The sequence below is a fragment of the Rutilus rutilus genome (genome assembly GCF_951802725.1).
Source record: "Rutilus rutilus genome assembly, chromosome: 11".
In the NCBI taxonomy this organism is placed as follows: Eukaryota; Metazoa; Chordata; class Actinopteri; order Cypriniformes; family Leuciscidae; genus Rutilus; species Rutilus rutilus.
Genome location: NC_140216.1, coordinates 33,683,014 through 33,697,326, shown reverse-complemented (window position 1 = coordinate 33,697,326; position 14,313 = coordinate 33,683,014). Strand labels below are relative to the sequence as shown.

Here is a 14,313-nt window from a genome sequence, read left to right as displayed (position 1 = left end):
GACATTTTGTAGCCTACCCACATTGAAGAGTTTACCACACACACTTCCTTACAAATAATATGTGCAGGTATATGTAGGCTAATATGTATGTAAAATAGGCAATGTATTTGTAATAGCAATGTATGAAGTGATCATTATCACATCAGATTTTGCTTTATAAATGTAACAGCCTTTAAAAGAATTGTAAGCACTGTTGGAGACGTGGACTCGCACTCTGACGTCATCTTTGCGCGACGTTGACATGTGAAATCAACGAGCTTTTTGGAAAATATACGGATAACTACAACAAATTGATCAACTGTTATTCAACTACAAAACGGAAACTGCGAACTCGGCAAACATTCGCCGTTTATGAATGCTTACGAAGGTGAAATTATACTGCCCTTAATTTATTTATTACACAAGGCTAATATAACCATATTTGTTGCAAAATTACATTTATTTAACAGAATATTATTTAAATAACGCAGTTCTTTATATGATCGGGCGATTGTTGTGATATTATAAAAATGTTACACCTAAAAAAAAAAAAATCATATTCATAATGTGGAGTGGTATAATTGGCATAAACATTAAAAGGCCTCTTGCTTTGGTTGATTCGGGAATTGTTTGGAAATTATGTTTAATCTGCTTGTTTACGAAGGGAGAGTCTGTAACTTTACACGTGCTACAATGACATAATAGTGTCGGTATTGTTATTTTGTCTTATATTATTATTATTATTAAACGTATTAAATCAATTTATTATTGCATAATACATTTATATATAACACACATTTAAAAACCTAAGGAATCAAAAGGTGAGCAAAGTCCAGCTCAAGTGAAGCGCGATTGAAGGCGGGGTACAGTTGCCTCTTTTCATTGGCTGTCGCCCAGTTACCATGAAGATTGACAGCGATCTTGTTCTACAGAAGCAGGTTAACAGGCGATTTTATAGGTGAATAAACTTCCTGCTTAGCTTTCACTATTTACCTACGGAATAATCTATTTATGCGAAAGTGCGTTATATATATAATACATTCTATTCTAAATGGTGTTGCCTTTGGTATTTCCTTTTCCGTGGGATGGGCTTAAACCGCGCATGCGCAGAAGAGGCTGCGCATAATTTTTGGCTGTAATGGATGAAGTGAATTCTCTCTGAATTAAGGGCCGTGGAGGGTTTTATATCCACGAACATCGCCCAATTTCTAGGTCTGGTCTCTTTCCAGAGCCGCTTAAGTGAACTGGAATCAATTTTAACACATAAATATGTGATAATTTGCGATGAATATGAAACTACAGAGAGTTTACACTGAACATTAAAGCGAATATGTGAACAAGAAGCAAGCGGGTCAAGTTTTATTTTCAGTTATGTGGGACAATATCCCTACAGAGCGAGCTTTACTGCTTCAAAGCTCAGAAACCGTGTGCAAGGAGAGCTAAACATCTGTTTAGGCTTTGATATCGAACAAGGATAAACAATCTAAAACAAGGACATCCTGTATTTTTCTTCTTTCTTTTTGTCTTTTCGAGGGACGCTAGCTTAGCTAAAGCTAGCCGAGAGGCGCGAGCGCAATGCGCTGCTTGAGGCGCCCTGGAAACAAACAACCAGTGATGCCATCGTGAAAGACATATCGTTTAAAAATCTGTTTTTGTTGTTGAATTTGTACTCTCGGATTGGATATATTTGGACGCGATTCAAAGACGCCACGGGACCGGGGATAAGTTGTGGATACCCTATGCGCATTAAATCGCGTGCGCATCTTTGTTTTGCTTCGATCCGACTCTTTCGTCTGGCAAGATTTCACACTTTTACCCAATACTGAGCGATTTCTGCTGTTCATGTGCTGTCTTGACCACATAGGTCCGCGTCTCCGGAGGACAGAGGTATGCCTGGATCAGACCGCCTGCATGGGACCAAGAGGAAGGCTGAATCGCTGTATCATCAGCAGCAGCTGCAGGCGGCCGCCGAGGACGGTCAGCCTTTGCACGCGGGCCCAGGTCGGCATCCCACCAAAACGACGAGCTCGTCCACTTCTTCCAAGCACAAACGAAACAAGTCCAAACACGAGGCCGAAACCGGCTCCGTGTGCGCTGCCGCCGCGCCGCCAGCAGTGGGCGCCATCAAGCCTCTGGTGGAGTACGACGACATCAGCTCCGACTCGGACACGTTCCTGGACTCCCCCGCCACCGGGAAACCGGCGAGGAGCGGAGACGCCGAACACCTAGAGCTGTCGGACTACGGCGAGGCGGGGGTTGCCAAAGAGAACAGGGCTCATAAACACAAGCGCTCCCGCAAGAAGTCCAAAGACCCGAATCGGGTCAGGGAGTCTGCAGAAAGGGCTGAAAGCGGAAAGAAAAGCAGCAAGGACCGGGAGCGAGCGAGCAAAGAGAGCCGGAAAAAGGCCAAGGAGAAGTCCAGCCCAGCCGCGTGCCTTGCGTCTACATCCAGACGCCCCGGTGAGTCCGGTGGGAAGAAGGCCGCTGACTCTCTCTCATCAGGTGCGGTGCAGTCCGCGGTCAGTCTCGGGAGCAGCGCCTCCTCCGCGTCCTCCTCCATCAGCAAGGAAAGCGTCCGATCAGCAAAGTCGCGTAAAGACAAGCGGAGGAGCGAGGAGTATGAGGAGGACCGCAGTCATCGGAAAGCCGCCAAGAGCCACAAGTCGAGCCCTAAAGGAAAGGGCCAGTCCAGGAGAAGTGGAGCGGACAGTCCTTCCACTGCGGAACACGAGAACAGCTATTCCTCCAGGCGCAGGGCTGCGAGCCCGAGCCCGTACAGGGAGCCGCCCAGGCGGAGCAGGCAGAGGTCTGAGAGCCCCTATGGAAGGAGGAGGTCTTCAAGCGCCGAGAAGGATGGAAGTCCGTATGTGAGCAGAAAACACTCACCTGGAAGTCCCTACGGCAACCGACGCTCATCCAGCACCAGTCCAGTGTCCAGGTGAGTAAAACACTCTTCAGTTCACACATCTGACATGTGCATCATATACACAGTGTGTCCAGACGTTTTTGGACACACGTACGTTATTGCATTGGAAATGTCAAAATCAGTGAGGTTTATTTTAAAGAAAGGATGCATCTGACCAGATGTAATGCATGTCATTGCAAAAGCTACAAAAGCAAATGTGACCTTCAGTTATTATAATACTATTATTCACATCATACTGTTAAACTAACAGGTTGACAGGTAAGTTAGTTGAAATTCATTAGGCTGTATACATTGTGCTGAAAGATTGCCACAATTTTATTTGTTTTTTTGTTTGTTTATCTTTAAGGAAATGTATTTTGCTTGTGTAAAAACCTCCCCGCCTGATTATTAGCATACTAAGTATGCATAAATACCTTAAAGAGATAGTTAACCCTTAACTAAAATTCTGTCATTTTCTCACCCTCATGTTGTTCCAAACCTGTATGAGTTTCTTCTGTTGAACACATAAGAACTGAAGATATTTTGAAGAATGATGGTAACCAGATGGTTGACAGCCATTGACCAACTACTATATGGATGTCAATGGCCGCCATCAACCGTCTGGTTACCAACATTCTTCAAAACATCATCTTTTGTGTTCAACAGAAGAAATAAACTCATAGATGTTTGGAACAATATGAGGGTGAGAAATTAGAAAATTTCCATTTTTTAGGTGAACTATCAATGTTCAATTTATTTATAAAGCAGTAAAGCACATTTAGTTGACCAAAGTGCTGTGCAAAGTTACGTAGACCCGATCACATTAGAACGCATCATTAAAAAGGACACAGTCACAAAACATCCCTTTAAACTGCAATATTGATAAGTTATCAGCACATTTCACTTAGATATTCAGTGCTAATTATTTAAAAAAAAATTAAAGCACGTCTTCATATGAAAACTCTTATGCATTGTTCTGTCAGCTTTACAGTGTTTAAAGTTGCATAGTTTAGTGAGTATGAAAAATGCTGTTGCTCATTACTCCGAGATCTCACTCTAACATGCCTTAATTCCTGTATTGCAGGTCTATATTTAGCTGGGGTTTCCCTTGCAGGCTTTAATTTACTTATCACCACCATTATCTATGAAGCACAGAACTGCACCTACTCTGTCAGGTTCTGTGCATTGTGGAAAATGTGTAAATAAAGCCCCTTTCACACAGCGCGTTGATCCCGGGAAATTGCCGTAAAATTACTAGAGTGCCTTCTGTGTGAACGCAAACACATCCCGGGATTGATGCCGGGATGGGGACCTAGTAACATTGCCGGGATGAGTCCCGGGGCTTAAGAGAAAAGGTGTTTTTGATGTACATTTGATTGCTCACATATGAACAGCTCTAGCTCGTTTAGATACTCAGATGGTTCTAATTGGTTTTTCTGTTACAGAATTAAAATGTTCACAGTTTGCCATAAGATTTAGAGTTAGGTTACTGTAATTCTGCAGTTTTTATAATGGCAGCTTATTGCCAGCTGCTCCTTCAAGTGACCAGCGCTTTACCTGCTGTTAAATGGTGAGCTTACAAAGCATATTTTTGTAGCGACACATCAATAGCACCACAAAAAACACCAAAAGTGACCGCATACTTCATTAACTAAAAGCCTATGTATCTATAGTAGTCAACATTTGAAGTGGAACAAAAAAAGTTCATCAAAGTTGTTCGAAGACATCAAAAAACTTTGAAAGGTTTTGATCAAATGTTGACTACGGTATTATCGGCTATTATAAAAGTCAGTATGAAATGAAAATCCACCCTATTTATTTTCTAAATGCGTGCTACAGATATTGTGAACAATTTATAATAATAATAATAAATGACCTGTAATTTTTAACAAGATGTCATTACTCAATCTCCCAGTGAAACAACTAACTTCTCTCTGCTGATGTATTCAGGATTTGTCTTATCATTGAGTCTGCTAAAACCCCTCGTGCTGAAAGCTCATGTTCATCTGCCTGCACTTGAGTACAGCGCCTATAGAGCTGGTAAGTCCCGCCCCCTTCCGCTAACCCCACTGGACCTCTAGGTTGAAAAATCGTCAATGCAAGTGAATGGGAGAAAATAATTATTTTCTGGTCCCGTTTGAATTGTGCCATGAATGTGAACATATGTTGTCTGTGAATTTTTTATATAATCTTTCGTGTGAAGAATGCTACAATTTAGCGGGTAGAAGTTTGATACGGTTAGACTTTGTGTGAGAGCACTTTGTGGACTACAACTCTTCGCTGCTTTCGACGCGTTTGAAACGTCACCACCATTCGCACACGGACACTAGCTCACGGATCCCGCTAAACATGACTGTGTCTTTGGTGCACTTCACCGCCTTCTTTCAGGGAGAGGACAAAATCGTTGAGGTTGGCGAAAACCACGGGTAAGTCAACTTTATGGGGTGACGTCACATAGGCGACATGTAGTCTTTCTCGTTATGTCTTTTCCACAACTGCTAGCCGAAGAATCATACCATATACTGTCAAACTCGTAACATGAAAAATAATATAAAAAATTCACAGACAACATATGTTCACATTCATGGCACAATTCAAACGGGACCAGAAAATAATTATTTTCTCCCATTCACTTGCATTGACGATTTTTCAACCTAGAGGTCCAGCGGGGTTTTACGGAAGGGGCGGGACTTACCAGCTCTATATCTCAAAATCCAATCCACAAAACCATGCATAGATCCAATTCGCCAAGTTTTTTCCCAGTAATCCATTACTGGGTTGCAACAAAACTGAAAATTCAGAATGCACTTGGCTGAAAACTGAAACCAAAAATAAATAATCAATTAATTATTCAAACTTATTTAAATATTTTAATTATTTAATGATCATCACTCAGAGAGCTAAAACTGACTTGTACACATGTAAACTGCTCATTAGGAAGTTTTATATGAACTTGTTAACAAAGTTTCTACTACAGTTAAACATTTAAATGACAATAAACTGTTAATAACTTGTTTTCATGAAAAATGTATTTAAATGTACATTAAATAATGAAGACATCACTAACAGGTTAATTAAAAATATAATGAATATGTAATACAGTGCATATATTTAGTAAAATGCCCTTCTAGAGTTATTTTTTTCTCGTTAACTAATGATTTTATGGACATTGAATAGCTTTCTTGAGGTAAATGCAGCGTTAAGTGAAATTGTGTAGCCGACGAGTTGTTTTTTTAAACACTGATTGAGCGATTACGTGAGATAGGATCAGGGCTTGACATTAACTTTTTTGCTCACTAGCCAATGTGGCTAGTGGTTTTCCAAAGTTACTAGCCACACAGCATTTTTACTAGCCACATTTTTGTTTTTGTGAAATTACCTGATAAAAGTTGACTATGGCGTGCTAAAATTTACTTGAACTAGATTTACAACCCTTTTAAATGTAAAACCACTGTACTCACCCAAATCAAGACTACATAAATATATAACAATACAGGTCATTATCATTAGCTCTGATAAGGTTGTGTGTAAAGCTCCTTTTTAAAAATAAAACCATGTATTATGTAGGCTATTAAATGTCGCCACATAGCTCCACACCGGCATATGACTTAACTCCAGCAGGGCATGCAGCTAACTGTCTCTTCATTTCTGTGTTGTCGGTCACAAAGTTGTCAAAATTGCTCAAAAATTACGTTCAAATATTCCCTCTAAAAAAAAACACAGCCTATATTCGAACTATTCGAACATCTGGTTGCGCATTTTGTCAATGACGCGCATTACGTCAATAACAGGAGAAATGAATACAAAGAGACATAACTACTTGTATAGATAGTTTATTTAAGTTTAAACATATTTGACAACGTATTACCTACACAAAAACAAGTAAATCAACTATGGCCAAGACCGCAGACCTCTCTCTCTCTCTCTCTCTCTCTCTCTCTCTCTCTCTCTCTCTCTCTCTCTCTCTCTCTCTCTCTCTCTCTCTCTCTCTCTCTCTCTCTCTCTCTCTCTCTCTCTCTCTCTCTCTCTCTCTCTCTCTCTCTCTCTCTCTCTCTCTCTCTCTCTCTCTCTCTCTGCGTTCACACCAAACGTGAATAGAGCATCTGGCGCGAGTGTAAAGACGCGTTTACGCACGTCTGGAGGTCTTGCGGCGCGAATGAGGCGTCACGCTCTCTGTGCATAACGGTTTAAATGAACAACAACAATAAAGTGCAAGCAATTTAAGGTCGCGACTCTTATATAGCAGGCTTCATTCAGTGATTGAAACAAATATTATTTACAATAATTTAAGTTTTACAGTAGCCAATATAAAACCGACATTGAACGCTCCGAGCGAGCTGTGCTGTGGGAAACATGGAACTTTTCCTTGACATGAAACAGTCAATAATCAAACCAGTGGAAGCCTGCAGTGCATCATGAAACTACTGTATCTAACCTACCTTATTCATGCAATATCAATTCAGTCAATACAGTAGCCTACACTTTAGTAATGTTTCTGTTTAACGTTAACACTTCTTCCTGTTACCTGTCCCTGATCCCTCAGGCAGCGCGCCAACTCGCAAAGCAGACAGCCGCGCCTCTACTACCGCGGGCGTTTTTCCACATTCGAATATTCATTTTCACCTTCGAAATTCTGTTTTTTAAACCTATTCGAATATATATTCGAATTTAGAATATTTGTTGACATCCCTATGGGAGTTGTAGTGTCGTAGTGTCACACTTATTTCAGATGCGTTTTGAAAAGACTACAATTATTCAACCCGCCAAAGTGGCTAGTTGGAGTGACTATGTTACCCGCCACGAGCAAAATCCACCCGCATTTGGCGGGTTGGCGGGTGTTAATGTCAAGCCCTGGATAGGATTAATTTCTGTAATGTACAGTATCTTTCCACATACCTTCTGGTGTTCGTTCGCCCACGTTTATTCCGTGCTGTAACTAGTGGAGATGAGATGATCGGTTCACGTGCTCTTGATCCGTGCTGCCACTTAAACTGAGGCTACAGTGTTCTGTCACTCCGTATAAAAGTGCACCAAAATGACATTTATTGTTTGAATTTCGCTATAAAATCAACAGAATTTTAAAGTTGACACTTTGCTTCATATTAAAAGTTACAAAGCACATGTGAAATTTTGTTCACGCATCAACAGAAAACAGCCCAGACTAAAAGATTTTAGATTTAAGAAACCAGACCAGTAGTGATAAAAATCAAGAAATTAGGCTAATATTGTCAGTCTAGAGCTCGTGTCCACAAAGGTGACACGTCTAACTGTTGTAGCTTATCCATGTTGTGTGCATGAAATAGACACTGAACCATCAAAACAAAGAATTTCATCGGAGAAGCGCTAATTAAACGTCCGTCCGGTCACTGATTTCAGCCCTGCAAAACATTTCTGTTGCGTCTTCTGTATTAACCCGGTGTAATTAGACTGGTTGAGGGTCATGCTCTTAAACAGATGAATTTAGAGATGTTTGGATTCTGACTGCATCATTTGGACAAAGTTTGCATTTATTGTCTGTCGTCATGAAGTTGATTTGAGCAAGTTCACATGTCTGATTTTAAAACATTTCTCTTGTTTCTCCTCCCCAGGCCTTCTCTGCGTTCCCGGAGCCGTTCTCCTCACTACTCCTCTCGCCGCTCTTCTTCCCGTTCTCGCACTAAGAAACATTCTTTATATTCCGGAGGATCCGGCGGAGGCTCCTCCCACAGCGGTCACCCAGGCAGCCGCTCCCCTTCGTCTTCACGTTTGCCGATCACGTCCAGCCTTGGAGCCGAGCTCACGCGAAGAAAGAAAGAGCGTCAGGCGGCCGCCGCCAAGAACTCGCCCTCCCTCCGCCTGAACACTTCCAATGTGGCAAATGCACCGGTGAAAATCACTGAGCCGCCACTAGAGACGGCCCCGCCCCCTGAGCCTCAGAGACCGCCCTCCCCACCTCCAGACATTGTTACTGCGGAGGAGCCCGCTGTGGTTCCTCCACCCCCTCTCCCGTTATCCAGTCCTCCTCCGCTGCCTCTCTCATCTCCTCCTCCTCTCCCGGCGCACTCTCCTCCTCCTCTTCCTCTCTCATCCCCTCCTCCTCTTCCTCTAAACAGCCCCCCGCCAGCTCCTCCACCCTCAGCGACTGTGACGCCTGTTTCTTCTCGCTCCAAAAGCCCCACGCAGAAATCTACACAAAGTCCCGCACACGTGATGAAGACATCAACACTTCCACCTCTTCCCTTGCCGCCGGTTCTTCTGGGAGACTGCAGGGACAGGTGAGTCCTACAAATGCAGACATGCGTAATTGGCCAACACATTGCAAATGCATTATGCCATGCTCTCGCATTGCTCTGTAAACGCTACGCAATGGCAAGTGGAAATATTGGTCTAATTCAGTCATATATGTTTGAACCAGAACCTGATTCAGAAAAAGATGAAGAGAGAATTATATAGGCTCGTCTACAAGTCGATGTATCAGAAGAATGCTAATGCTTTTTCATATATCTCTCTACAATGTCGGACACATAACAGTAATTGATATGATTAGCCTTTGGCTTGACTACGTTGTCAAACAGCTAATCATTTGATGCTAATGTTACACAAACCATGATAACGTTCGCCACTCGAGTCAGTCAGCTGCCTACTAAAAATCAGCATTCTTAGAAATGCTTTGAAAATCATGTTACATGTTTGTTTTGGTGGGAAAGTGGGCGATATGACAAAAATCTTATTTCACAATATGATACATTTTATTTCACAATAAAGATATATATGACGATATAGTTATTTTTGTATTGAAAATAAGAACAAATATGTAAATTACAAACAATAGGACAAATTCAATATAACAAAATATGAATTCCTCAATTTTTCAGATACTTAATGTCAACTTAACTTCATGTTAAATTAAATCAAGTTCAATTTATTTAACATAGTTAGAAATGGAACAAAAATGGAATAATCAAATGTAAAAAATAAAATACTGCATGTATTCTTCACTATATGAATTAAATATAAATGTATTCTTATTAGAGCTACAAAAGCTCTTTTTTTCTCTTTTGTTTAGGGCTGGGTACCGAGTTCAATACTTTTTAGGTACCGACCGAATTGTCTCGATACTATCGAGTATCGAAAAATTACTTGTTGTTCGGTACCAGATTTCGCTACCTAAGGGGTTAACTCGTCAACGTCAGTGCTCAAACAAATACATATGAAATGCACAACGCAACACAATCGCTCACGCACATACACGCAAACTCTACACACGAGACGCGCGGAACTCTCCGCGCACATGCTCATACGAGACGCGCGCACACAAACTCTCCGCGCACATACTCAATGAGACGCGAGCGCACACACACACACACACACACACACACACACACAAACTCTCCGCGCACATACTCATATGAGACGCGACCACACACACACACAATACCCTAAAGATGTGGAAAAGTCGATCAAAAGTGTGGCTACATTTCTCCAGGCTCGATGCCAACAGCGCGTGATGCAGTATTTGCGGTAAAATAATTGCTGCAAAGACCGGTACCACGACAGATATGATGAAGACCTTGACAGTGCACGATAAGAGCAGAAAGTTGCTCCGTCTTCGACGGGTAAATGAAGAGATACCTTGTTGATCACTCTGACTGACAGTAATTATATTGCAATAATAACCTACTGAATGTACACTGCCGTTCATAAATGTGTTGGTTAGTCAGGATTGTTTTTTAGTAAGGATGCATTTAAGTGATCAAAAGTGACATTAAAACATGTGTAATGTTACAAAAGATTTCTGTTTCAAATAAATGCTGTTCTTTTGAAATTTTTATTCATCAAAGAATCATGAAAAAAATGTATCAGTTTCCAAAATATTAAGCAGCAAACTGTTTTCATATTTCTGAAGGATCATGTGACACTGAAGTAATGATTTTGAAAATTTAGCAATTAAATAAATTACTAAATTACATTTTAAAATATATTCAAATAAGATTTTAAATTGTAATACACAATGTTACAAGTTTTACTGTATTTTTGATCAAACAAATTCAGCTTTGGTGAGCATTTATAAAAAAAATTGTTCCTTTGTGCACTGGCTAAGGAGCATGAGTCAAACTGAAAAAATAAAACCAAAGTTTTTCTGAGGTAATGTGTTATGTAATCTTGTGAAAATGGATTTCATAAAATTGGTATCGAAAAAAGTATCGTTCAGGAACCGGTATCGAAATCAAGGTATCGGTGTCAATTTTTTGAACGATACCCAGCCCTACTTTTGTTTGATTAGACACAGACTGGTCAAATCAGGTTAATTAGGCTTCTGTCACTTTAAGACCAAACGCACAAATCCATTATGCTGATACACATCCGGTTTATACCCAACTGTTTACTTTCACCAGACATTAGGGCTGGCCGGTATATCAAGTTTGTACGACATATCGATATTTTTTTTTTTAAACGATATGGAATGAGGCAATACTGTTTATATCGATACAGTAGTTTGATACGACCACGTCTGAAAAATAGCTGAGGACGCAGTGTGAGCTCCTGCAGTGAAAGTACATGACATAAGCTTTATATTAGGGCTTCAAAATAACTGATAAGATATAGTTAACAAGTTTTAAGCAGCTTGCCCTGTCAGATGCTCTAACAGATACCGTTGCTGACTGACTGATAAATACTTGCACTGTTTAATGCGTTTGAGATGTGGTGCTTTCCTCAGAGCTTAACTTACATTTCACAGGTATATTCTCCATCTGTAAATGTTAGAGAGTCAAACAGATATGTCCATTTCACTGTCAGGAGAGGACGAGCCTTCTGCAAGTGAAGTTTACATGAATGAGCGCCAAACAGACGGAGCACAATAGAATAATAGCGCAATAATTCTGACTAAAATATACATATTGCTAAAATATTTGTTGTTGGAGACAATAAATGTGCCATATGTGGAATTTTAAACCTACAAGTATATTTTTATGAAAGTGACCATTATAATGGGGTAATCAAATGCAGGCTAATATAATTAATTTGTGCTTTTGTTTTTATTTTAATTTTTAGCTTAGCCTTTAGTCAATTTAAAATCAAAAGCATTATTTTTGTTTTTAGATTGTAATGTTACAATGTTAGAATGTAATGTGATTTTAACCACCTTTTTGCACATAATATATTGCATAGCCTACATTACATTCACTTTATTTGTTTCCATATCCTTCAATATCAACATTGTTTGTAGGATATCATTGGGCAGGATGTGAAATATATATTTTTAAAATAAATACAGATTTTCTTTATCCAAATAGAAAAACGTAGAAAGTACCGAGATATATTGTATATCGCCATTTAACCAAAAAAAATACCGAGATATGAATTTTTTGGCCATATCGCCCAGCCCTACTAGACATACATGAATACATGACTGTTGCATACATGCATACATGACTGTTACATGAATACTTCACATGATACCACATGACTGTGTATGTATTCGACCATGCAAGTGCAATAAGATTTGAAAGAGATGGTGAGAGATCGCATGCTGAGACGCTGATTTCTGTGCACGTACTTCAGCTGTGTGTCAGTCAGCGTGACCAGTGAGCACCGCATTGAGATCTTTTGCACAGTTTATTACGTTTAATAACTAACCCTTCTGCCATACATGGGTGTCTAATAGGGCTGGGACGATACACCCATCTCCCAATTCGATACTATCACAATACTTAGTTGCCAATACGATGTGTATTGCGATTTATTTATTTTTTAAAATATTTTTTTTTAAGTATTGCGATTCTATATTGCAATTTTTTTTTAACATTAGACCATCGGGAAAAGTTAAATCATACACTTATACAGACTGTACATGATGTATAAGATGATCATATTTACAAAAACAAATCATCACATCACATCACATGCTTATTTCAGAAGCATCATACAGTACTACATTCTCTTTAATAAATGATTCAATAACAAATACATTTTTTAACAGTCACTTGTTGCAACATAGTGGCGAAAACAATGTAATCGATAAATGCGTTATTTTAAGCACCAAGTTTCTATCAAAAGCTGATTTTGATCGCTATCGTAGACATCAGTGTTCATATTTGAACTTTAAACTTTTATCCAAGATTTTCTATGATAATTTGAACTATTGCATCACAGAAATAATGATACTATAAGGTTGAAAAGACTGTTTGTGAAGCTGTTTCATGACGACTCTCTCTGGGTCAGCGCCAGCGCCAACGCAGCTTTGAATGTGGCGATATGATTTTGTCAAAGGTTTAATAGACAGACAAATTGGAAGAAGATCGCATTGGATGTTTGAATGGAGATCAGTCTCTTAAAGATGAGTCGTGCAGCTCTACTGTCTTATCTCTCTCTCAGCATAGGGCGAGGGGTTTTCAGCGCTTTCAGTTGGGATATTACGTCACTCAACACTCATAGATAACGACACATTTCATCCTCTGTTGGAACGAAAGTGGCTAACTTCTGTTAGCTAACCTCATCTACAAGCAAGGACAAAAATAGTCTATTCTAAATCTATTTTAGAAATGTAAAAAAAAAAAAAAAACGCGATAGCTAGGTGATTAGATTATTTTTCTCCCAGCCCTAGTGTCTAAATGTAAAAATAATAATAGCCAAATAAAACATCTGATCTCATCTTACCATTAAATATTCATATCCAGTTGGGCTCAACTGATGGAATATGATTTTTTTTTTTTTTATTCTGACACGCCACTGCTTTGGCTCTCGGGGCCCAATATCCTCATCTTTGATGAATATTTTGTTTAGGTTTTTTTAATTTTCACTTCCAAAGTGCTACTGCTGCCCAGATGGAAAAGAGTTCCAATAAAACTATTGTCCGGACCTCAGCTGGGAAGGAAATACAGAGATCGAACCTCTCGTAGAATTTGAATTGAATACCCCCTGAATATACTGATACATATCTGGTTTTTGCCCAACTGTTTGTGTTCATTTAAGACAATGGGCATTTTAACATAAGTGTGTGCGTATTTCACCATTTAAGTGCAATAAGCCATCAAAGAGAGCTGAATTTGGGATTTGGTGCTGTCTGAAGGCCCTTTCACACTGAGCATGACACGACGAAGTTAAGCGAATCGCTGACAAACGGAGCGTTCACACTGAACATGAAATGATTGATTGCCTTCAGCTAATTCAAGCCTGCACAATAGAAGCTGACCGAGAGTGGATTTTTCCTCATGTACAGTTGTAGTCAGAATTATTGGCACCCCTGTTAAATATGATCAAAGATGGCTGTAAAAAATTCTTTCATTTTAAAAAAAAAAAAAAAAAAAAAAAACCCAAAAACCTTTTCATTGAAGTAAAATATTTAAAAGTGGGGGGTAAATTACATTATGAAATAAATGCTTTTCTCCAAAACATGTTGGCCATAATTATCACCCTTTTATTCCATACTTTTTGCGACCTCCTTTTCC

The 14,313-nt window shown here is 39.6% G+C and overlaps 1 protein-coding gene across 1 annotated transcript in view; it reads left to right on the top strand.

Annotated features, from left to right (window-relative positions):
- Positions 1–902: 902 nt before the first annotated feature.
- Positions 903–14,313, top strand: part of cdk12 (cyclin dependent kinase 12) — a 40,228-nt gene continuing 26,817 nt past the window's right edge. Inside the window, exons 1-2 of the mRNA XM_084424224.1 lie at positions 903–2,917; positions 8,473–9,138. Coding sequence (XP_084280350.1) covers positions 1,869–2,917; positions 8,473–9,138 — 1,715 coding nt within the window. The 5' untranslated portion in view covers positions 903–1,868. The remainder of the gene's footprint in view (positions 2,918–8,472; positions 9,139–14,313) is intronic.